The sequence below is a fragment of the Euprymna scolopes genome, chromosome 27, assembly GCF_053919585.1.
Source record: "Euprymna scolopes isolate OS-2025 chromosome 27, ASM5391958v1, whole genome shotgun sequence".
Classification (NCBI taxonomy): Eukaryota; Metazoa; Mollusca; class Cephalopoda; order Sepiida; family Sepiolidae; genus Euprymna; species Euprymna scolopes.
The window spans coordinates 66,352,262-66,379,055 of NC_136508.1; the positions used below are offsets into that span (position 1 = coordinate 66,352,262).

The following is a 26,794-nucleotide window of genomic DNA, read 5'->3' on the forward strand; positions in this document are numbered from 1 at the left end:
ATTGTATTTTTCGGTTGGCCACACTGAGGATTGTACCTTCAACCTTCAGGAGAATATTACTTTTTACAATTGCTTTTTCCAAGTACTCTAACACAAGTCTTTGCGGACAATTCTAGTACAAATAGAAACCTGAAACCTATTTTTATTTCTAGTTGTTTCTTGTAATTATTGAAGGAAACAAGCTTAGTGTTGGCAGCATTGAATGTGACCATCCATTTTTGTCCTCATTCCACTACAGATTGGAGGTCATCCTCTAGTGTTTCTTCCATTTCCTTAGATATGTGTTCATTTGTTTTCCCCCCCGTGCCTGTTATAGAGAGTGGTGTCATCAGCAAATATACCCATCTCAGAAACAGTTTCATCAGGGAGGTCATTTATGAATACTAGAAATAATAAAGGTCCCAGGATAGACCCCTGAGGTACTCCCACATTTATATCATATTGTTTCGATATACGACTGTCGAGGACAACCTGAATTTTTCTCTTAAGAAGGATTTAATTAAATTATTCCGTAATTTGCGTTATTTTCCTTTTTTCACGTTAATCTCATCAATAAGAAACTTAACTTTCAGAGAAGAAAAAACTAAAATTGTAAAAAAAAAAAAAAAAAAAAAAAAAAAAATATTTTATGACTTTTATCGTCGGGGATCAGTTTTTAATTATAACGTTCTAGTGAATTGAGCACATACTTTGTGACCATCACCGAGAAAAATATTGTCACAATATTTTTCTTGGTGATGATAACAAAATATGTGTTTAATTTAGTAGAACGTTAATATGTAAATATTGTTAATCCAAATAATGCGTAATGGCATGTATAATTCTCTATCTATATAAGAGCCAGGTACGTCCAAGGATGGAGTACTGTTGCCACATCTGGGCAGGAGCTGCTAGAAATGACTTGTCCTGCCTTGATAGAGTTCAAAATAGACTTCGTAGCCTCATAGGAGATGTCCTTTTCTCTTCCCTGCAACCTCTATCTCACAGAAGAGATGTTGCGAGTTTGTTTCTGATGTATCGTTATTTTCATGGAAAGCGTTCGACTGAGCTTCAGTCTATGGTCCCCCCTCGCCAAACTTTCACAAGAAACCCTCGTCTAGCTTAAAACACTATCAATAATTCCCCCCACTCTTTATCTGTGCCTAAACCTAAACGTAGATTCCATGAACAAAGCTTCTTTCTTAGAACTGCACGCCTGTGGAATTGTCTTCCATTTTCCTGCTTTCCGGCTGACTACAATGTGGTTGTCTTCAAGTCTAACGTAAACAAGTTCTTGATGAACCGTTCCATATAAGTTAACAAATTTACCAAATTGATTATTATATTGTCCAATTTCTACTGTACACTCTTTAACCCTTATCCTCGAGTGGCCTCTTGGCCTTGATAATGTTGATGCCTGTGTAAAAAAAAAAAAAAAAAAAAAAAAAAAAAAAAATTTTTGACTAAATGCTAATTTTTGTAAACATTAGTCTGTAACATATAGGATAGTAAAGTATAAATGGTTTTTAAAAGAGGTCAATTCATTTTAGCATCGATTAATTTAAGAAGCGGAAACCGGATATGATCTAAAGAGAGCTATGACGTTTTTTTTTTTCTTTTTTTTTTTCTTTTTTTTTTTTTAAATTGTAACAATGTGTAAATAATGTCAATCCAAATAATGCGTAATGGCATGTTTAAGTTTTAAGTAAATGTTATGGTTTATTTGTGAAAACATCAGTCTGTAAAATAAAGGAAAAGCAATGATAATAAAGTATAAATGATTTAAAAGGAGGGCAGTTCATTTTAGAATTTGTCAATTTAGGATGCAGAAACTGGATATGATATAAAGAAAGCTGCAACGTTTTCTTTTGTTTTTTTTTTAAATGTAACAATGTATAAATAATGTTAATCCTAATAATGTGTAATGTCATGTGTAACTTGTAAAAATCAGTCTGTAAAATAAAGGAAAAGCGACAACAGTAAAGTATAAATGATTTAAAACAATGCATAGCGATTGATCAACCATATTGATTAAGGTCTGCAGTGTTCGTTTGTTTGTATGTTCGTGTACAATCCAGAATAATAAAATTTCATGGTTGCAGCTGATGAGAATAAGCGGAATGTTATTGGGGAGAAATCATTATTCTCAAATAGTGAAGTGCAATGGTAGTTGTAGGTGTCTTATTGTTTAATCCAGTTAATAAGAGTGTCAGATCAGTATAGTTATAGTGGTTATATATTTACCCGGTCCTTACTGGGAGAGTGGAGAGGACTTTTCAGGTAGAGGGGAAAATACAAACTACTTTGTCTATAGATCTTGGCAATTATGATGATATTGCTCATAGGAAGTAAGATAGGATTATATTATAATGGATAAATGTGTTTGTAACGGCGGTAAAAAGTTACATAAGATGGTGGGTAAAATTTTAGACACAAACATTTGTATGTGGCATGTTATTGCAACCCTACCATAATTTGATCCAAAGGGGAATTTCTGCAATCAAATTATTATATATAGTAGATGAAGCAGAACAGTCAGCAGAAAGCTGAAGTAAAAAAAAAAAAAAAAAAAAAAAAAAGCGGCAGAATGCTGAACTTAGGCTAATCAATATTTTTTTTTTTTTTGTATTCCATTTTCACTCCAAATAAGGCCGACATAAGTTGCAGGGATACTATGCAGGGAGGTGAGCAGCAAAATGTTTGTTCGCATTAAACTTGAACTTCTGCGTATCAGTACAGTTGGGAAAACAGGAACCCAGAAGGAAGTTCCAGAGTTTAGCAGTTCTGGGCAAGAAACTATTAGAATAGAAGGCCTTCTTACATCTAGGGATCTCTACTGCGTATGGATGGGAGTTTGTTGATTATCGGGTTTGTCAGGGTGTATTTATGTCAAAGAGGGTGCAAGTGCTTGTAATTCGTCAAAGCATCCACTATTAAAATACTTGTAGAACAGGCAGAGGGATGCAACATTTCGTCGATGTATCTATTCCAACTCATTTTCCCTCTGAACATTAAGCTGTGGAGTTTAAAAGAAGTACTTTCAGGTAATGTATCTTTAGTCATAGCTATTGGTGGTTGAGAAGGTTTCTTGTAATTATTGAAGGAAACAAGCTTAATCTTGGCAGCATTGAATGTAACCATCCATTTTTGTTCCCATTCCACTACAGATTGGAGGTCTTCTAGTGTTTCTGCCATTTCCTTAGATATGTGTTCATTTGTTTTCCGTTGTGTCATTGATTTGTAAAATAATTCATTAATTATTTAAGACTGGCTGAGGTGTTTGGAGGTGTGTGTTGAGCAAAATAAAAAAAAAAAAAAAAATGGTAGCAGGCTGGCAGGCTCGAACCCGTACCGCAAAGGAGCAAAAGAATGAAAAAAAAAAAATTGTGATGTCTTTGCCGTTGCACCCATCGCCAAATCGGAAGTGGCGAAGGTTTAAATTAAGGCTAGTCAATGAAAAAGAGGAGATGACTTTCGAAAATATCGGCGAAAAAAGCAACCCCCTCCTTATAGAAAAGTGCCCAGTTGAGGGTGAAGGAATTAATGTTTTTAGCCAATTTTTTTATATTTGTCGTCCGAAGGGTCGAGCTTCAAAACGATACCAATTTTGTGAAAATCCGTCGCTTCTGTCAAGAGTTTTAGGCATAAATACATACATACATACATTTAAAGAGACAGGTGAGATTTATATTATAGATGGCTAATTAAGATAAAAAAGAAAAAAAAACTTGAGTGGGAGTGAGGATCCATTGGCGAAACAAAAACAAAAAAACAAAAAAAAAACACTGTCAGCGATACAACGAGTAAATATGAGTTTAAGTCAAAACTTGAGTGTGTGTGAGCTGACTTCTCAAACCTGGCAATTGTCTACACACACGCGCACACACACACACACACACACACACACACACACACACACACACACACACACACACACACACACACACACACACGGTGTTCTGAGTATTGTTTTCAAAAATAGTTCAAGGTACATTTTTCTTGAAAATCTAACGCATTAATCTGTGCCAAGTAACACAAAAATGCTGTTTCTGTCTAAATACAAGTCTAACCCATGCTTTTTTTTTTTTAATGTAAAAAAATCTTTTGTAAAAATGTCTTTTTATCAAACATTATGCTGCAAAGTATGTAGAATATGATTTCAACGTGTTTATTATTTAAGCCTTTCACTGCTCAAATGTCATGACATTTAATGAAAGCAGAAATAAAACAATTGTGATGAGCATGAAAAACATTGACACGTTACATTATTTACACGTTATCTTTTTGAGTTATTATTTACTGAAATAAAATAGATAAGAATAGCATACAGTACTCAAACGATATTACGTTTCTGAATTTTTGAAATGAGGATTCGGCATTTGTATTCTTCCGACTACTGTTCTCATCTTGACGTTTCGGTTGATGTAACCTATGACCTTCTTCAGGTTGATCTTGTCAAACTCAACTAAAAGATTCTTAAGTTTGACAGATACACCTGAAGAAAGTTGGAGGTTACATTTTTACAGAGCAATCACCACTTATCAAGACTCGGAGGCCACTCGAGGATAAGAGTTAATGGTTGATGTGACAACAGCTCAGTTAAAGTTTTTGGTGAGATTTAGGCAGAATCAGACTATTTAAGGAACGAGATAGCAAGAACTTGTTCACATTGGACTTGAAGATGACCGTGTTGTAGTCAGCTGGGAAACAGATCAATGGAACAGTTACACAGCTGGGCAGTTCTAGGAAAGGAGCTTTGTTCATAAAATTTGCATTTAAATTTGGGCACTGATAGAGAGTAAGGGAAACTTGTTGGCAGCAGTCGTAGCTTGACAAGTGCATTTTGTGAAAGTTTTGCTGAAGGGGGGATCATTGAATGAAGTGCGAACGAGTACTTGCCATGAAAATAACAGGTTCGCAACATCTCTTTTGTCGGAAAGAGGTTGCATGGAGGAGTAAAGAGCATCACTGACCAGATTTCGAAGCCAGTTTTAAACTGTGTCAAGGCAGTATAGGGTACTCTGGGCAACTCCTTCTCAGATGTGGCAATAGTATCCTATTTTAAGGCACATTTGGCTCTTGTACATGTAATGGATTGCATCGGGAGTAAGATACCTTCTGGAGCAGTAGAAGGATGCACTCATTTTTCTGGTGACCTTGGCAACAGATTTGATGTAAGTTTTCCATTTAAGGTCAGGGATGAAGGTCAGACCTAGAAGCTTGTCAAAGTATGGTGCTCTCAGATGAAAGCCATTTATATCAATTATGGCTATATGGGAGTCAGAGCATTGGTGTGGTTACAGCAACTGAAATGTGAAAATAGCACTCAAGATATGAACAATAGTGCGAAGAATCCAAATATGAAAAATGGATTGTAAATTAAAAACAAACTGCACATATACACAGAGGTTAAAATATATATATATATATATATATCGATAAGTACCCCACTCTCCCTCTCAATAATAGTTAACATAGTGAGTATAGTAATTTATCTTTGCACGTACTTAGCTCTTTTTTTTTTCTTTCTTTTTTTTTTTTTTTACATAACCATTTATTAAGGCCCAGAGGCTCGAGGATAAGGGTTAAAGAGTATCAATTGGACAATATAGTAATCGTTAGTAATGGAAATTCAGTAAATTTGTTAACTTAAGTGGAACGGCTCATCAAGAACTTGTTTACGTTGGATTTGAAGACAACCATATTGTAGTCAGCTGGAACAATATATATCTATAAGTAACTCCATCTCTCAATAATAGATAGCATTGCGAATAAAGGCTTAACGTTTTGAATGAGAAGGAATTCTTTCCAGTCCTTTTAGATTTGAGTGTTGCTATAAACATGTTCCCCAGCAAAACGTGTTGCGTATGATGTTTTGCTGATGTGTATGAATGGCAAACGTTGCTGTGATAAATGCTTGGTCAAACTAAAAGGAAGGCTAGAAAAGTAAAAATATATCTAGTCAAACCACCCAGCCAAGATATATTTTTTTGCTGATATCGTGCGCACTCAGCCAGTGTTGCAATAAAAGAAATCTCCGTCCAAACAAAGCCAACACTTCCAGTTTAAAATAAGTAACAAATTAATTTATTGGAGGTTACAATAATGCAGGGTGTAATGATAAAATTTTCACCATAGAAAAAAAGGACATGATTCCATTTCCATTTGATGAAAACCGATTTTCTTTTTCTGTTACAGACCATCTACTAGTTGACCAGTTGTGTACAAATCCCAAGAGTGATAGGAGCCTTCTATCATGTCTGAAAGTGACACAATGTTCAAGAGAAATCAGAGATGCAGCACTATACAATTCATGCTCTCTACTGATCCAAGTTATGACAACAGGACCATTGCCAGCACCCTCAAAATGCATCGCTGGACTGCTACAAATAACAGGGACATGCTCAAGGTGATGAAAATAAAGTTTCCAGCTATGGTTATGGTCTTTGGTGTAGTTTCAATTGAGAGCTACATCACGCCACCTCACAGCTTAGAAGTCAGCTTGAAAGTCAACACCAAAGTGTACCTGGTTGTGCTGAAGAGTGTGGTGATCCCCTGGTGCAATCAATTGGCTGTTGGCAGACCCTGCATGTGGCAGCAGGATTCGGACCCAGCCCACAAGTTCAAAGAGACCCAGACTTGGCTTCAGAAGGAGTGCTAAGACTTTGTACCCTTCTCTCACTGCCCCCCCCCCCCCACACACTTCTCTCTCGACCTGCACCTGCTGGACTACTTTGTTTGGTCATACATTGAGAACATCACCAACATGACCTCCCACAACACTAAAGCCAGCCTATTTGCTGATTATTTGCTGAGCTCCTGCCGGCACTTGTGGAAAAGACATGCTCCCAGTTCCAGACCCGTGTCAAGGCAGTAATTGAGGCTGAAAGTGGCTACATTGAATAGATGTCAGGTCTATTACATAATCAAGTTACCTAAGGAATTGATTTTTTTTTTTTCAATAAAAGTTTTAAAATAATGCTGTAGTATTGTTTTTTTTTAGGCAACAAATTTATTGTCCCACTCTGTATTTTCAATCATTCATGAGGAAAACATTTGAGAAATAAATAATCATAAAGATCTCATATTTGTGTAACGTACTCTCGTCAGAGTGTTTTTACTTTTGAGAAAATATATGCATACATTACACAAGATCTTACAATAATCCGAAAATTAAAATAAAGAAAACAACAAATTTCTAAATATCTAGCTATAGCTAAATTTTTTAAAGAATCTGAAATTTCAAGCAGAATCAATAAATGCAACGAAATCAGGGAAAATATTGGAATCGTCGTCCCATCACTTGTTTATATACATATACAAGGTGTCAAAAACTAATCTGATCGTGTTATTTCGGATAGTATTTCAGTGTTTTCTGAAATGAGATTTTGTTGTTTCGGCATGCAACATGGAATGATGGCAATCTACACCAGTGGATTAAATAAGTTTGGAATTCTCAGTTTACAACCTACTAAAAAAAAAAAAATTACCTGAAATAAAACTGGAGATTACAACAGCAAAAATAAGGACAACAATCTAAAATGTTGTGCAAATGTTATTTTGAGGTGTTCCTATTTACTTGCCTCCCCACGAGGGCAGAGTTAGACACAAGGTCGGTTTTTAATGTGAGGGTGAAATTCAGCTTCTCAAAAAGGGGCACTCTGGATAGGAACAAAAATAAAAATTGTCTCGGTCATGAAAGATTGTTTCTCCACTGACTGAAGACAGAAGGTGAAGTGTAGCATTGGAACAGATGGTATTTATTTGCTCCCCCACCGAGCAAATTAGGCACAAGGCCGATTTTTAATGTGAGGAGTGAAGGGAGGGGGAAGGGAAAAAGGGGACCAGCTCCCGAGAGGTGGGAAATGGGAGCTGGTTAAAGGTCAGGCATGTGGGGTTGCCCCCACATCTGGTCTTTGCTAGTCATAGCTAGTCATAGCTTGCAGTATCTGCCGGAACAGATGGTATTTATTTGCTCCCCCACCGAGCAAATTAGGCACAAGGCCAATTTTTAATGTGAGGAGTGAAGGGAGGGGGAAGGGAAAAAGGGGACCAGCTCCCGAGAGGTGGGAAATGGGAGCTGGTTAAAGGTCAGGCATGTGGGGTTGCCCCCACATCTGGTCTTTGCTAGTCATAGCTAGTCATAGCTTGCAGCATCTGCCGGAACAGATACTACACTTTGATCCTGGCTCTTAGATGTTGTTGAGCGTTATCAGGTACTTTACTTAACAAGATGGACCACATGGAGGTTCCCAACATCTTTTAAGAGAAAATGTTTTTGTGAAATGAACTGGATTTGAACCTAGCACACTCACGTCAGTTTATGATGTTACCCACTTAGCCGCCACTATCACTTTCCTGATGCTGCTGCTGTTGATTGTTGAGCATCTGATTCATTTATTTTGTATGAATGAGATGATTATTGTTAGCATTCGTTTCCCCCGATATCTTTCTAGTTGGAATTCTTTCTAAAAAGATGTTGGGTACTCACAGGAGGAACCATGTAAAGGTTGCCAATATCTCTAAGTGAAACTGTTTTTGTGGAACGAACTGGATTCGGACTTAGCACACTTAGGTTGTTGGTTTGTGTCTTTTCTAGTCTGTCTTTTCTACAAAAACTATTATGGCATGTGTTCCTCCAAATTATCTGATCTATTCCCTGCTTCCCTTGTTCCAGCTCGTTTGACTCATTGGTCTATTGCTCTTCATCATTTCACTGTTTGAATACCTTATTTTAATACAGCTTCTTAATTTTAAAAGCTTCTTTCCAAGAACTGCAAGGTTGTGGAACTCTCTTCCTGCTCACTGTTTTCCTTCTACCCATAGCCCTGGTCTTTTCAAGATTAAGGTCAATAGGCATTTCTTGTCTTTGCAATAATCAACTTTTGTTCTTATTAGCTTCTTACATCAAGTGGCTTCATGTTGTGTCTTGAGCAATTTCCTTAAAAAACAAACAAAAAAACTTCCTGTTGTTACCATAGAAAGGCTTGTTTTACAAGCATTTTAATGATATGTGCTCCAAAGAACTTCAAGCCCTTGTACTCCTTCGACGTAAATACCCCCGACCCCCCCCCCAACAAACCAGACAAGCAGCAAAATCCCACCCCTACACAGTAATTGGTCCCTAGATGCCAGAAATCACTCTACTCTAATAGCTTCTTCCCTCAGACTGCTAGACTTTGGAATTCCCTTCCGAGTCCCGGCTTCCCTGACTGCACTGACATGCAGAAGTTCAAGTATAATGCAAATAGACAACCTGCTGCTCAACTCCTTATATAGTGTTTCTATAGATTTGGTCTGAAATAGTAGCCCCCTATATCAAAATGGCACTGTGCCTTGTTTGGGGTGAAAATGCAATTAACAAAACAAAAAAAATCAAAAAACTATTCTATCTACCCTACTATACCATCTTTACCCGAAAGGGTTAGGATTCATACCCTTTCAGTGATATTTAAGTAACTTGATACTCCTAAAGAATCTTTAGTTCATAGAAGCATTGATTACTGTCATGTGATGAATTCGTTGTTGTATTTTACTGTCCTCCTTTCCAAAATAAACATTAAGTCATCTGAATAGGCTTGGTTTATTACAAGAGCACTTATCATTAGTGTTCTTCTTCCTGTTGGAATATTCTCAAGTCATGACATGTGTACATGGGCGGGGGAGCAGTAAGATGCAACTCTGTGTTTACAAGTGAATTTATTCAATTTTTTCCTCACATGCTGAGATTAGCAAATATTTGTCCAAGCTTTGCAAGTTTGTTCAAACACATTTGTTGTGTTAAATACCAATCAAACGAACAGGTGTTCGATTGCTGTCTGCTCTAATTAGAATGTTAAACAATCAAATAATATTTGATCGATTTGAATTAGTAAAACAAATATTGATTATAATTTTTGATTGAATTTGATTTCGCTTTTACAGTTAAGGGAGACAAAACAGAGCTTCCCTGGGATCTGATTATCAGTACTTGAATCATGAAGGTAACCGTAGATTTCTTTTGGAGGGGGGGGGGTTACGACGACTAAAACGGCTCTAAGATAATGACTCTCAAATTGCCAAACTTGCACATTTTTACACACATTTAAAAGTACATTACAGGAATACTTCTCTGCAGACTACAATAGGGTCGTCTTCAAATTCAATACCAATAAATATTTGTGAAGATACAGCATTAAAAATTAGTAACAAAATACAGCACAATATGTAATACACATGTATAACATGTTATATAAATAACACTATAAGGCTGGGCAAATACCATAACGCATCCTAGGGCCATCAAATCCCTTCTACTGTATTAAAAAGTATGCAGTATAATCATGTTGATACACTGGTTCTCATTAGATCACAGAAGTTAAGCAATGTTTAGCCTGATCAGTACCAGATGGGTGACCAATTTTGGAATACCAGGTACTGTATGTAGGAGTACGGTGACACCTCCCTCAAAGAGTTGTAAAAACCTAACACCGTTATTTCTCCTAACAGGGATATACATGCGATTGGAAACTGTTTGTGAACTTTCCCCTTCGGAGGAAGCCGGTTAAACTGCCTAGGGTTAGTGCCACAGTTTCCATATATAAAAAAGTTGTTAGCTATATATAATGATGTATACTCGTCCCAGAATAGTTAAAATGAATTCCCTGAACAGAACAGTTTTGCACCACCTTTATGCCCCTTCTATGAAGATTCAAATCAAGATATAGGGAATTGTGTGGTTGAATTTACATTTTATAGGGTTCTGGTTAATTTTTTTCTTTGATATCGTAGACTTGGAGAAAAAACATTGAATTACAGAGAGGAGTTTGAGCCAGAGCTGACAAAAATGGATGAGTCAATGGAAAGTTTTGTATTCTGACGCCATAATCCATATTCTAGCATTAAATAAAACGAAAATTGCTGATAGATGTAAAAATTAAAATATTTTTAATATTTAAAAACTTTTTCTTGCAAACTCAGCTTTGTCAGTATTACTTTGCTAAATATGATTTATTGTTGAAACCAAGCGAGATGTTTTGAAAGTCTGATATATAGGTTTTGCTTTGGCTATGGTAGTATCTTTTGAAATAAGTTTCTTGTGTTCCCCCTTCATGCTCAAACTTATTACTGTATTTCAGATTAAAATCTTCTGCAAGGATCTCTAGTTTTTGTCATGTGGGATTTTTTTTTTTTTATTCATAATCATTACTATTAATATTAGTGAATAGGTTGGTTATTAGAGAACTTATCCTAGAACTGCACTCTCGTCAGCCCTCTTTTTTTTTTTTTTTTTTTTTTTTTGTATAAAAGAAATATCAGATGTCTACAAATTCTTCCACATGGTTGTTTTCTTGGTTAGTCTAATTAAAATGTAGACTTGCAGTAAATTATTTTTCTTGTATTAGTTTTTTCACTTTCCGCCATTTTTTTATTTTTTTTATTTAGATTAGCTGGATTATACAAGGTTCTAAAGTTTAGCATTAGATCAAATTCGTTGCTTTAAGAACTGGAGTTTAAGCGTTTAGAATTTCCAAAGTTCAGTGTTGAGTTTTCAAAATGGCTGCACAGTCATTTTTTTTTTTTTTTTTTTTTTAATATATTCTTGAGATTTCATTGAATAAAATTCCTAAAAACGTTATTTGAAAAAAGTTATTCTTTTGTTACAATTCACAAGATACAATTGTTTATTACTAGCCTGGCTGCCCGGTGTTGCTCGGGTGTTTGGAGGTGTGTGTTGAGCGCAAAAAAAAACAAAACAAATGTGGTAGTAGGCAGGCAGGCAGGTGCAAACTTGTACCGTGAAAGAGGAAAAGAATGTGAAAAAAGAAAAACGTGATGTCTTTGGCGTTACGTCTATCGCCAAACTGGTAGTGATGTTTAAATTAAGGCTAATCAATCAAAAAGAGGGGGATTAATTTCGAAAATATCGGCAAAAAAAGCGACACCTCCTTGTAGAAAAGTGCCCAGTTGATGCTGGAGGAATTAATGTTTTAGCCAATTTTACGGTATTTGTTGTCCGAAGGGTTGAGCTTCAAAACGATACACATCTTGTGAAAATCCATTGCCTCTGTCGAAAGTTTTAGGCAGACATGCAAACATACATACATACATACATTTAAACAGACAGGTGAGATTTATATTATAGACGAAAACTTGGACACATTTTTCGTCTTTTTATGAATGAATAAAATTTGTGTGTGTATATATATATATATATAATCCCCAAAACCTCTGGTTTTAATGGAGAGGAGACTAAAACTTGTTGCTTATGGTTTCAAATGATCTGAAATAACAGTAATGGGAGACTTGATTCCAAATATTTCTCATATGTTATATCTCCCCTCTTTTGGAAATAGAGTATGATCATAAACATCTCCAATATCAAATAATCCTTAGACACTGTGAAATTTAATGTATGAAAACCAAAGCGGGGAGATATAACACATGAGAAATATTTGGAATCAAGTTTTCATTTGCTGTTATTTCAGATTATTTGAAACAGTAGCTGCAAGTTTTAGTCTCCGCTCCACCAAGATATTTTGTAATTCATATGCAAAACTAGGAAAATAAATGACTATGATTGAAATATTCGTAAAGGTACTGTATCTTTCCACCCGCAAAAAATCCTTTAAAATTAACACTATTGTAGGCCTTCAAGAGTGCTGAAAACGAAAACGTTTAAAATTCCAGGAAACAAGTAGTTTCCAAGATATTTTGAAATTATAGTTTTAAAAAGCGCGGGGTCACTTTTCTATATTAATTAACATAAACACCCATTTTATAGCCATTTTTTTTAGAGGGGGGGATCTGTTATTGTTTTTAGGGGTGGTGTTTATTTGGTAATTGTGGCCTGCTAGACCAACACAAAACCTACCTTAAAAAACTTGTTTTCTATAAGTTTTCAAGTGTGCTGAAAACGAATATCACATTTAAATTTTCCGCAAATAAGTATTTTTCTGGGTATCAAGCAATGTAAGTGGTGGCGATTGTTGTACATGCCAGCATGCATATTTTGCTTAATACTTGGAAAAATACTTATTTGCAGAAAATTTAAATGCGATATTCTTTTTCAGCACACCTGAAAACCTATAGGAAAACAAGTTTTTTTATAGGTAGGTTTTGTGTTGGCCTACTAGGCCACAATAAACACCATCTCTAAAAAAAAAAAAAAAAAAAATACCCCCAACCTCCCCAAAAAGTGGCCATAAAGTGGGTGTTCATTTTACATTAACTTTTTATGGAAAAGTGGACCACCACTTTTTGAAACAATGTGCAACCTTAAGGGCAAATGTCACATATAGCCCACTACACAAGTCAGGTCATTAGCTTTCCAACGAGCCTTCATTTATTAAATTCTGATCAATAGTCGTCGAGATTTCGAACTTTTAATATTGCTTAAAAAAAATGGTATATCTATATATGGGTATATCTATACTGATAGCCAAATTAGATATTGAAATGCTCATATCTTTGGTTCTACATGAAAATTTGCAAGCTTTTTGAGGATTATACTATTCTATGGTTAAAATTTTATGACAATTGGTAAAAATAACCTGTATTTTTAAATCAATAAAATATGCCCAAATTTGCCTTGATTTGTATATATAGTGATCTGGCAGGAAGCTTTGGTTTTGCCGCTTCAGTTGTCTCCCCTACATTTGTATATATGGTACCCTGGCAGGCTACTTCGCTTGTCTCCCCTGTGGCCTTGCTAGGCCACTTATATATGGATATATCTATACTCGTAGCCAAATTGAATATTGAAATGCTCATATCTTTAGTTCTATGAGATGAAACTACATGAAAATTGTGCAGGCTTTTTGAAGATTATAATACTATTCTATGGTTAAAATTTTATGACAATTGGTAAAAAAGAACCTACATTTTCAAACCAATAAAATATGCCCAAATATGCCTACATTTGTATATATAGTGTCCTGGTAAGCCAGCTTTAGTTTTGCTGCTTTGGGATGAATTTTGCTTATGTTTTTTTTTTTGTTGCTTGGTTGTCTTCCCTGTGGCCTTGCCAGGCCACAAATATATGAGAGAGAGAGAGAAAGAGAGAATATTGTGAGCAAAATGGGTAAAAAAGTATATACTTAAAAGAATTAGATTATCAACATTTAAAATTTTTCCCAAATTCCTGTTTACATTCTTAGAATTTGATGTACATATTTCAGACAAAAATTATGTCCATCTATCCATTTTTGAATGCAGGCTTAAAGCACTTAGTCATTATAAGTATAACATTTAAACATTAAATACGAAGAATGTGAAAAAGAATTTTTGAAAAATATTTAATGACTAACAGACCACCTAGTCGTAGAATATGCATTAATATTATATTTTAATCAATACAGACTTCTAATTTATCCTAAAAAGAAAAACGGTAGGTATTAAACGTAACTAATGTTAAAATTTTAAAAATAATTGAAGTAAAAAAGATGCAATGAAACAGATATGTGCATGCAAGTGTGTTTTTTCTAAATAGGTCAATTTTTTTTGTATATATAGATCAAAACTATATATATATATTTGTGTAAAAAGAATTCCAGCAGAGTGCTGCTCTATTATAAGAAAAATCTTTTTTCAAAATAAGAGCGTGATTAATTTTATTCATTGTGGACTATTATCCTCATCTTTTCTTAGTTGTTTCATCTCAATGAATTCTAATTAAATAATATATAAGGGCATAATATTTTTTATTTTCAGTAGTTTAAAAAATATCTTATACTATCATATTTAAGTGTATCTTACAACCAGGCAACGCTGGGCAGCCTGCTAGCATTTTTATAACATTGAGTGGCAGTACTCCAACTGGGACCAGCTGATTGCAACTACCATTCATCACTTTTGGCGCCCTACATTTTCAAGTGTTTATTACATATTTACTTATTTGTCTGTTTTTTTGAAAATAAATAGATATACAAAGATAATAAAAAGCACCTACAAGACCTTCGTTCGCTTGTTTATTTTTGTTCATATGTCACATCACTTTAACATCTGGTTTCCTGCATTGTTATCTATTATATAAGTGTAATTCTAAATTCACTGAATTTCATACCGAGACTTGAAGGTATAAACGTCTGAAATTCTTCAGATGTTTTTTAACATTTGTGAAAATGTATATCGTTCTATTAAACTTTTATTGTTTCAATAATTTGATTTTGCTCGTTTTATTAAAAACAAGTTGAAAAGCCATTTTCACTGAGTAATGAGGTTTGGTAAATTGTTGGTGAAAACAACACAATCGCCAGAAGATAAGCGTTTTATTATTTCTAGTTACCGCTTGGAAAAATCACTCACAAATGCGACTGTTTCATTTGCAATGTAAAGTCTTTTCTAAATATGCCCCTTTTGATTGTTGTAAATAATAGAGCAGTACTCAGTGACTAAATTGGAAAAATCTATGAATGAATAACTCAAAAATCAATTTGGTAACCAATTTTACTTGGATCTATTGTGATACTGTCAGTGTTCCCCGCCCCACAGTGTTGAGTAGTGGATGAGAAAGAGAACAAGAAGTATGACAAAAGACAAGAGGAAATAATTTTATTGGGAGAATAAAGGTATAGGAAATGAGGTTAGTGGAAAGATAATGGATAGTTAGTTGTTCACAAAGGCACACAAAGGGAAGCTGACATGGGATTGTTGGTCAAGGTGTAGCAGTGATGGTAAAAAAAAAAAAAAAAAAAGGACTGAACAATAGATTAGTTGGTTTGCGGGCACCTTGGCGAATGCTTATGAGTTTGATGACAGTTGGAGTCAGTTTGCGACAGTTAACAGCAGTTATGAGTTGAGGACAGTGTCCAGTTTGTGACAATTTGCAGATTGGAGGTGCTCTGAGAGAGATCAGTGAGCCACTGTTGAACATGAGCTGTGACTCTGAGCAGATGATGAAATGAATTGATCAACTAACTAACGAACATAGCTTCAAGAGAAAGCCTAACGTGGACCATAGCATGTAGAAGGTTGATGATGATGATGACACACACACACACACACACACACACACACACACACACACACACACACACACACACACACACACACACACACACACACACACACACACACACACACACACACACACACACACACACACACACACACACACACACACACACACACACACACACACACACACACACACACACACACACACACACACACACACACACACACACACACACACACACACACACACACACACACACACACCCCCCCCCCCCCAAAAAAAAATATCTAGAAAATGCACAGGAGTTTGTTTTATTGTTTTTATACTTGTGAACCCATGCGCACCCCCTCGACGGTTGCCAATGTGAGAGACCATGATGCTTCTGTAAGAGGAGATGCAGGAAAAGAAATCCACCACACACAACGTTGGGATCGGTGAAGTTGTTGCCAAGTGAGGGGGGGGGGGGCAGACGGTTTTGTTACACTGTTATTATTGACAAAGCAAATCTATAGTTATTCTCATTACATTACTCACATTGACTTTTGCTGGATAAAATCATCATTGAAATAACGTATAAATATACTAAGGGTCATTCCAAAACTAACGCCTATTTTTTTATTTTTGGTCCCCCCAAAAAAAGAGGGTGGACCTGTAAATTCACCCTTGTCTGTTCGTCTGTCCACACTTTTCTCAATAATTATGCCTTGGAATTTTTAAAAATTTTGCACCAACATTAAACATGATATGAGTAAAAAAGTAACAGAATGGATTTTCCAGAAAAACTCCGGTTGCCCCCCTAGAGGTGCCTTTCAGGTTAAAATGGCTAAAATTGACACTTTTGTGCTTATTAAAAAAAATTGATGCCTTGAATTTTTATAAAACTTTCTGAAAAGTTGTAACTAACTGATTTCTATATAATTTTGTTTGTCTATACTTAGCAATAACTTTGGGTGTGCCCCAGGGGCTCTTTTAGGCCTAGTGTAAAAACACTCCATTTTTTGGGACTATTTTACCATATTTGTCCAAAATTTTCTGTGTATGTTTATTTAGCAGTTTTGCATGGAGTTGAACTCAAATTTAAATATGTTAAGGCCTTGGGGACTTCTGGGGCTAAATGGGAGGGGGGATGATGGACTTAGTCATTTCTTTTTTTTGTATGGTGCAGAACTCAAATTTACATATATTAAGGCCTAAAATTGCACCATTTGTTGATTGTCACCAGGATTTGACGTCCCCTGGGGACTTTTGGGGCTAAATGAGGGTGGGGTTGTGTGGGATAGAGTGGCAAATGCTGAACTTTTTTTTATGCCTCGTTCACTGTGCACTCACAGGGGACCATGCATGCTTCACTTGTTTTTTTTTTTGTTTTTTTTTTACACTCAAAAGAGTTATGAAGTGAGAATGATACGACTAAAACGAGCAACGTTTTATGTTCCTGAATTTATTTTCTATAGTCACCACCAATGCACTTTTGTTAGTGAATGACTGTGTATGACTGAGCGCAGTCACACGAGGGTCATTCTAAAAGTTAAACCTCCGATTTTCTTTCTTTTTTTTTTTTTTTTTTTTTTTAACTCAAATAATTGAAGAGCCACAAAGACGGGAGTGGTACCATTTATTTTTCTACATACTCACCACATTTCTCAATATACATTTTCCAGGAATTCAATCACGCATTTCTGCTTCTGATGCACATCCATGACATGGGTTGCTTTTTTAATCTCACACTGTCAATATCTACAACAGAGAAATGAAACTTTCAGGTCATGAATGTGTAAGTTCAGTCATCATAACAACGCAATTTGCATTTGCCTCTGATCTATTCGACATAATCATGTTGACACGCCAGTTCTTGGTAGATCACAGAAGTTGAGCAACGTTGAGCCTGGTCAATACTAGATGGGTGACCATCTAGGAATAGCAGGCGCTGTATGTAGGAGGACGTTGACACCCCCTTGCAAGAGCTGCAAAATCCTAATGTCATTTGCCCTGATCGTGATATACATGTGACTAGGGGCCCACTTGTGAATTTCATACACTCATGAAACTTCCTCCTTTGAAGGAAGCTGGTTCAACCTTCCTAGGGTGTGTGCTTCTTCAGTACAGCACATTTCAGCAGAATGAAAAAAAATAGGAGGCATTACTTTTGGAGCAAACCTCGTATTATATTATATCTACATAAGTGACATTTATGATCCTTAAACTTATTACAGCTTCCACTAACTGTTAGTTTTTTTTTTTTTAATTTTATTTTTATTTTTTATTTTTTAAATATTTTTCCCCATATGTTACAAATTTTATCATTATTTTGTTATTTTTATTCATTAGTTCTCTTCACACAAGTCATCATTAGAGATTACTCCCCGACAACAACTTGTGGTGTTCTCCGGAATCTGGGTGACAAGTCTTCCCAGATTTCCGATACTCTTCATCTACTTCGATAAGCTTTGTAAATTACTTTGCATTATCGCAAAAGTTGATTACCATTGATTTACCTCGGCAATAATTATTGGTCTTAACCGTAATTTAGGTAACAATAAGCCTCTACAAGATCCCAGTACTCTCCACACTCTCGAACGGAGGTCTGGTTAGTGTTCTCTCTTCTCGGACTTTCCATCCTCCTTGACCGTTCATAGCTATTTTGCATGGAAATGAGATAATCCAAGAAAACTTTGATGTGCACTATTAACAAGGATCTTCAACAATGGAATTTGAAAGGAATCAAAAGTATTTTATTTTTTTTTTTATTCAATTTAGATTATCTCGTTTTTAAATACGTTTTTAGTTACCAGAGGCAGTTGAAAATTAAAAAAAGAAAAAATATATCTATAAAAATGAAATTGTCTGTATGTGTACATTTCCCTACCAAACTACTTTGTCAATTTCCAGTCTACATACTCGAGATTTGACATAAGGGGTACTGAGGTTTGGGAAAATCTTTTTAATCGGATTTTGGCCAGAAATTTGACTGTCAACGGGTCCAAGTTCAACGATTTGACTTTTGAAAATTCTACCAAACTACTCCATCAATTTTGTGTCTAAACACTTGAAATTTTAGATGTAGGTTACGTGGACATGGATCAAACTTTTTAATTTGATTTGAGGCCAAAACAATAAATGTTAAGGGATTTAATGTTAATTGGAGTCAAAGTTTAAAAAAATTTAAAAAAAATTGACCCCTGCGGTCTCTACCAAATTACTTAGCCAATTATTGGTCTAAACATTTGAAATTTTACATAAAGTGTATTCAGATATAGGGCAAGCTTTTTAATTGGTTTTTGGCCGAAAATTTGGCTGCCAAGGGGTCATTGTGCAAAAGATTTTACCGTTGCAGTCTCTAGCAAACTATTCAGCTAATTTTGGGTCTAAACATTTGAAATTTTACATAAAGGGTATTCAGACATGTAACATGCTTTCTAATCAGTTTTTGTGTGAAAATTTGGCTGGCGAGAGGTCAAAGTTTACAAAGTTGACCTTTGCAGACTCTACCAAACTCCTCTGCCAATTTTGAGTCTGAGCACTTGAAATTTTAGATGTAAGTTACCTGAACATGAGTCAAACTTTATAATATTATATAAGTTATGAACAGTATATAGGGCCTGAGCAAAGCTGGGCTGAACTGCTAGTAATTAATAAAAAAAATATTTTTTTAAAAACTTATTCTCACAAAAAAAAAAAAAAAAAACATTGCTAGGAAATTTGTGCTTAGTCATGTGAACTAAGTGAAAAATTTAAAAGATTTTTTTTCCATTCAGTTATTATGCAGCAATTGTTGGGTACACGACACATGTCAAGGTTTGTCATTTGTGGTTTTTAATTGAAAACGAAAAAGAAAATTAAAAATGCGTAAATAGCAAAGGCGTCTGCCTTTTCTCAGTATTTTTTATTGCCTGTAGCAGTTACGATTGACTTGTTTAGCCTTCCAGAGTAAAGATTCTTTCCCATATCATTCATTCCTGATCCCCCCCCCCCTCCCATTTTTTTCTCATGGACACTTCATAAAATTTTTACTCTAAACTATAGTTAAAACTGTAACTTCTGCTAGATTGGAGTAAGGGAACACAATTTTCAGGAAAAGAAAAAATAAACATGAGCATCATGATACTCCCTATTTGAACTCCAAACTGTTTTAGAAAATCTTGATCTAAAAATTCAAAAGCTAAACACTAATCCCTTGAGACTTAATTTTTCCCAGATAAGTTTTTGAGAGCAAAGAATTAAAAAAAAAAAAATCATAGAAATTCTGTAACATTACCCGACACATTGTAGCCTCAGTCGCAAAGTAGACAAAGAATAGAAAAAAAAACTTCAACTCACTTTTTTATTTATTTTTTGTACAACATTTACTTCCTCATTCTCCTGCCACACGTGACTTCTTGTTACGGCTGTGACGTCTTTTGTATGATCAGTTTCTCGACTGTCCTCTACATTTCTAACTTGATTGTTTTTCCAAACTTGCTTTCTCATTTTCATAGTCTTCAGTGAGAGAAGGGTATAAAGTCGTAGCACTCCTTCTGAAACTTGGAGCTCTTTGGAATTGTGGGCTGGTGTTGAGTCCTGTTGCTACACCCAGGGTCTGCCAGCGGCCACCTGATTGCACCAGGGGATCACCACACTCTTCAGCACATCCAGGTACACTTTGGTGTTGACTTTCAAGCCGATTTCAATGATGTGAGGTGGCATGATTTGGCCCTCACTTGAAACCACACCAAAAACCATAACTGTTGTCGGAAACTTTGTTTTCATCACCTTGGGCTATCTCTGTTATTCGTGGCAATCTAGCAATGCATTTTGAGGGTGCTGGCAATGGTCCTGTTGTCATAACTTGGATCAGTAGAGAACTTGAGTTGTATCGCGCCACATCTCTGATCTCACTCATTGAACATTGTGTCACTTTTAGACATGATAGAAGGCTCCTATCACCCTTGGGATTTGTACACAACTGGTCAACTAGTGGATGGTCTACAACAAAAATAGAAACCCGATTTTCATCAAACGGAAATGGAATCATGTCGTCTTTTATAGGGTGACAATTTTGTCATTTAACCCTGTACTACTTCACAGCAAGTGTTAATAATTTCCATTTTTTTTCACTTGGTTTTCGATTCATCATCATCATCATCATCATCGGTTTAATGCCTGTTTTGCATACTGGCAGATGCTGTATGGATTTAAGAAATTGATTTACCTGTCTCTTATTGTGTTTTCATTTATCCCCCTTTCTCTAAAATCCATACTTATAACTTTCTTCTGTGTGTTCCTTGGTTTTCCCTTTTCAAGTTACCCTGCTACTTCAACCGTTGTACTTCTACAAATCTAAAAACTCTCACCCATTCTTTGAATGTGACCAAACCAACAAAGTTTCCTCTTCTGCACACATCTCTCTATACTGTCCAGATTTAATCTTTCTTGGAGATCATCAGATTTGAGCGCATCTTTAAGACTTACTTACACATCAATTATGTCATTCCCATATCATTTCTTTCCATGCAACACATGTCCTCAATCCTTATTGTCTCTGTTTCACTTCTATACATCATCACACTGTGTACACATGCCTGATATTCTTCCATTAGTAATTCTATGCTGGTTAGTAATGGTAGAAGTTTTCTGAAGTTCATCCACTCTTAAGTCAGCAATCATACTAGTAGCAGCACCATTTACCATGCCCTAATGGTATCACCAAGCTCACAAAACTTAATATCTTTGCCATCTACATATCAGATACTTTAAATCCAAGTTTGAAACCATCCTCTTCCGTTTTTTTTTTTTATTTATTTTTTTTTTAATCTTTAAAAAGTTTTAACACTATTCCATTTTTACTTAACAACTAAAAGAAATATCAGAACCATTGGACTAGTAGAACCTTATTTTGTAGACCAATGGAAAATTAGATCAAATCTCGTTTTTTTTTTTTTAGCCTGATTGCACCCATAGTTTACAAAAATTGCCATTTTGAAAACAAAATTTAATGAATTGATTTGAATAATTAACCATATAATTTTTGGGGGGCAAGAATTCAAAAAATAATACATAAAAAGGTTAAGAAAGAGAAAAATTACTTTTAGGTTCATGTATGCTGTGTGCATGAATTTTGAAAAACACAGAAGAAATTTAAAAAACTGAAAAAGAATATATTTTTATTTCAAATTTTTTTTAGAAAACATGATGGAACTATTCAGAATATCTAAAGTTACAAAAACCATATTCAAAATATCTTAAGAACTTGGCATATTTGTCACAATTCAGGAAATTTTCCAATTTTTATCAAAATTTCGTACAAATTTTCAAAGGAGGTAAACAAACAAAAACTTGATTTATGACTATTTAAATTGTCAAAATTAAACCAAACTCCCAACACTAACACACTAAATAATAAAGAATATTCAAGTATGTGCCAGTGTCCAGCAAATTTTTACTCCAATTCATCAATATAAGAAAGTATACATTAAATACAGTCACAATAATTTTGAGTTCTCTTCCATTCATCTTTTAGAAGGAAATACTGCTTTTCATTTTCTGAGCATCGTGGAGTGAACTAGCATGATCACTTTAGTGATAGCAACATAACCTTTGTGGTTAGTGAAATCTATTTGTAGAACCATGAGAATGTAGGGCAAATCTTTCGCTTTAGTATTAACTGAATCAATCGGCACCAACCACCAAAAGCCATCAAACACACAAGTAATAAAACCATCTGCTTTCAATTAAGAAATGGTTACATGTATGAGAAGAACCTCGGATAATGAATGAATAACTAAGGCCAGTGTTGGTATTGAGCTGCTTGCCTTCCATGCCTATGACAAAGAAGGGCATCTATTTCTATTCATTAAGAGAACACAGTCAGCCTCTGTAGAGTGTTCAGTTAGCAACTGACTTCCTCACATTGCTCATCAACCCAGAATTGGACAAGTCTTTCCTACACACACTCATCTACCAATATGGATAACATGAATGCCTACTGGAGAGAACATGAATGCCTTCTAGATACTATCCTCGATTGTCTAAGGTCTCTCTGTACAAGAGTTTGTTAGGACAACCTGGCAGCATGAGGATACTTTTTCCTACAAGTAAACCCGGACTAAATATCCAAAATCATTTAGTATATGTGGCTCAAATATCTCCTCGGTATGGCTAGCCCACATTGGTTTTTATGAGGAATGGTTCACCTTCTCCAAGTGATGTTACTTCAAGTAACAGCACGAAGATGGATCCTCCACCAGACTAGATGAATTCTTGTCCTGGAATCCAGTAAGACCAAGAGACTACGAGAAAAGTATACTGTAACATATTTAAATGGTCAATTAAAGAGAGAAAAATTATGTTCTTAATTTTACTAACAGTGTCTGAGAGGTAAAGGAGGCATTTGCTGGAATATTCGAATATCTATGCGTCTCGTATGAGGAAATGTCAGTCCCAGGCATAGGGCCCTTGATTTCTGAAAACTTTGACTGAAGTAAAATAAAAAAAACAAAACAAAAGAAAGATAATTGTTTTCAATCAACTCTTACAGCAAATTCAAGCCATTTCAGTTTATATAAACATTTTTTTTTGTGCATTAAACATCAGGAATGTGCATGATGACACCTGCATGTTGCATTTAAACAAGTTTGAACTATGATGCAGTAGTTAAATCTGTTTAACTTGAAGCATTGTCAGATTTGACATTTGATTGTGGCTTATCTGATATTAGTTTCGATATATACAACGTATACAAAAGACATCACAAAACCCTCTTAGCGTGCAACTACTGTGGAATGATCACACACAAGCACACACACATTTTAATTTAATTATCTATGGATATGCGTTTCATTGTTTACAAGTTGGAATTAGCTCAGTGGTAGAGTTTCAGGCTTCCGACTCTGAGGTCCTGGTTTCAAAGAAAGAAAGAAAAAAACCTTTTTCAAAAAAAAAAAAAAAAAAAAAATTTAATTTTAAATAATTGACCAACTGCATTTTCTTCAGCACAACAGGTAAAATATAACCCATATATCTATTCTATTTCCTTTTCTTGGGTGCCAGAGATAAAATAACTAATAGAAAAGTTAATAATCTATTTTTTAAAAGCTTCCTCCTTTGTCAAAGTCAGTGGTTTTTAACTTTCTTTTTTTTTTTCTTTTTTCTTTTACATGGTGGCACACTATTGACTTTTAAAAATTGTAGCAGCACACCAGTCATAAAAAATATTTTTGGTTCATGAAGCCTTTTTACAATAAAATATTTACAATATGCTATGTAACAATTTATTAGAGATGTTTTATATAATTCAGCAATCAGTTCAATTCTGAATTTTAAAACTACAAATTATAATTAAAAAAATTTCTTTTCACGGTTCATACCTCTAACAAGAGTTAGCATACATTTGTTTGGAAGATGAGCTATACTGCTATTGTATAAAGTTAGATCAGCTTGAAATTAACTTTTTTATCTTACAACCTGTGCATTAAGGAATCGTTTTGGTATCAAAATCAGGTCTGAATTATTCACCTCCAAAGCCAGTTCCCAATACTTTGAAAAACTTATATTCTGATTAATCGTCCCATCACTTATATAAACCATTAAAAAAATCTTAGCGATTAGTATACACAAAATGTTTAGATTCCAGAAATTCAACAATTTTTTAATTGAATGGTGTTATCATGATTAAGAAATTAAATTTCTTTAACAAAATGAAATTCAATAACTTCTAACTATCATCTCTTCACGGCATACCAGTAAAGGAGACATTTGCTGAGTTTTCTTTGAGATTTTATTTGGAAAGATTGGACTTAAAGACTAATGTTATCTTTATGAATTGGTCACTTCTTTACTTTCTAATTTAAGAAATGAGTGATGCAGACGGACATATATCCAAGTAACATTTATCTTAGATTATTCTACATTATTAGCCGTGTCTTGTTAAATTTAACTTTCTAACTTGATGAAATGAGCGACACACATGGACAGACATCAAAATAACATTCACCTAGACTACAAGTTTCTTACATTATTGGTCGTGCTCCTTTGTGTAGCTTCCACCAAGAGAACTGATCTGAAACCCTTAGTTTCCTCTTGTGTGAAAAACATTGCATAATTTGTCATCGTTCAAAGGTTATCCTATCATGTACTAAGTGTGATCATTGTCAAAATCCACACTAGCTAACTTAATTGCTACTGATGTAGGGTCTCTAACTTGTAACATGGAATTAAACACTATTCTCTGAATTTGTAAGATGAAGTTTGGTAATTTGAATTAATCGCACTACTTGAGTGTTATTCATACAATTTTTCAGCCAATGTAATCTTTGACTATCTTCAGAGGTATATTGTCAAATTCTGGCATCTTTCTGTTGAACTTTGGATGGAATTTTCACGGAAGTCTGCAAGAACCTGTGGTCTCATGGATAAAGTATTTAATAAAATTCAGTTTTAAGTTCTATGATTCTGGAGGTTAAAGGTTCAATCTTTAGTGTGAGCAATACTAAGAATACAACTGTGAATTACTTAGGGTTTCCATCCAGTGATGGCTGACAAAATGAGAACATGCTACTTCCATGAATTAAATAAAGGGTTTCGTTTGAAATTCTGTGCAGATTCCTGACAAGGTATACATGAAGAACGTTGAAGGTTACATTGACCGAAATGTGCGAATAATACAATATGAGAACAATAGTCCGAATAAACGAAAAGGTTAATATCTTTGTATAAGAGACAAGAGTGTTATATTTGCTTGGAAATTTAAGATGGCAGCTGTCAGGCTTGAATTTAGTGCAATGGTAGAAATTATAATTCATGGGAAAATGATTTGTCACTTTGATCAAAGTGTCAATAATCATTGAAAATAAATATATTTTGGTCCACACTATAAAGACCTTTTTATTTTAAGTAAGTAAATATCTTGTCTCAGCTTGTAGACACTGGGCAGATTTTCTTTCAAGGTAAAAATTGTAAACATGACTATATTGGAATTTATTTTTTTTCCTTATAAAAACCTTCCGACCAGCTATATATCTCCACACAGGTATACTGTTATATATATATATATATATATATATATATATATATATATATATATATAATCACGACTTTTCCAATTTACATTAAGGCATAATAGGTTAATAATGAAAACCTTTACATGCTAATCTATTTCACAATCCAATTAGCCTAAGCCCTTGTGCATGCTTCCAGAAATTCTGTATTCATTTCTTTTAATATATTTCCTCCGGTTTACCAAACTCTCCTAAATAAACCTTTCAATGAGAAGATGACTCATTTTTACTTGCATCTTATTATCTACTACCCCTGCCACCAAGTTCATTATGTGCTAATTTTTCATGACATCTGTATATATAAAAGCGAAAATGTATGTATGTATGTGTGTTCGCTTTTTGTGTATGTCTACAAAAGGCTTTTTTGGCTGTGATTCTCGGTTGGCTCGCGCCTTCTTAAAACTTTTTATATGCTGTCTAAATAATAATATCTACGACTAAGGAACTTGGGTCACGGCTATCTTTAATTTACCCGACTTTTACAAGCTATTTTCGAGATATTTTTTGATCGCCATGTAGCGGGGAAAACAGAAACTGGCTTCCAGCACAAAACTAGGTCAAACATCACGCGACTTAACGTTCTCGCACCTGTTAATTTCGCTTTATGAACGTCAACTTAACACATCAGTTCATCTATTCCTGTGGTCGAGATGGTTAGGTCCCAGGGGTTTTTCCATTTCGTTTCCATCTCCACATCAAAGGTTTGGGGTTCAAGCCTACCATTCTACTAAAACTTTTTTTCTTTTACACCTCCAAACACCCAGCCAACGTTTTTTTTTTTTAAACAGGGTTGTTTTGATCTACCTCCCCCAACACACACACACCTCCAAACATCCGGGCAACACCG

At 34.9% G+C, this 26,794-nt stretch overlaps 2 protein-coding genes across 5 annotated transcripts in view; both read left to right on the plus strand.

The window, feature by feature from the left end:
• Nucleotides 1-26,794, plus strand: part of LOC145248886 (copper-transporting ATPase 1-like) — a 379,604-nt gene that overhangs the window by 157,747 nt on the left and 195,063 nt on the right. The window lies entirely within an intron of this gene.
• On the plus strand, nt 4,961-9,362 carry LOC145248884 (uncharacterized). The gene is made up of 2 exons (XM_080110646.1): nt 4,961-7,735; nt 8,149-9,362. The coding sequence occupies exon 1, from the start codon at nt 6,236-6,238 to the stop codon at nt 6,638-6,640; it is 405 nt and encodes a 134-aa protein (XP_079966772.1). The 5' UTR covers nt 4,961-6,235; the 3' UTR covers nt 6,641-7,735; nt 8,149-9,362.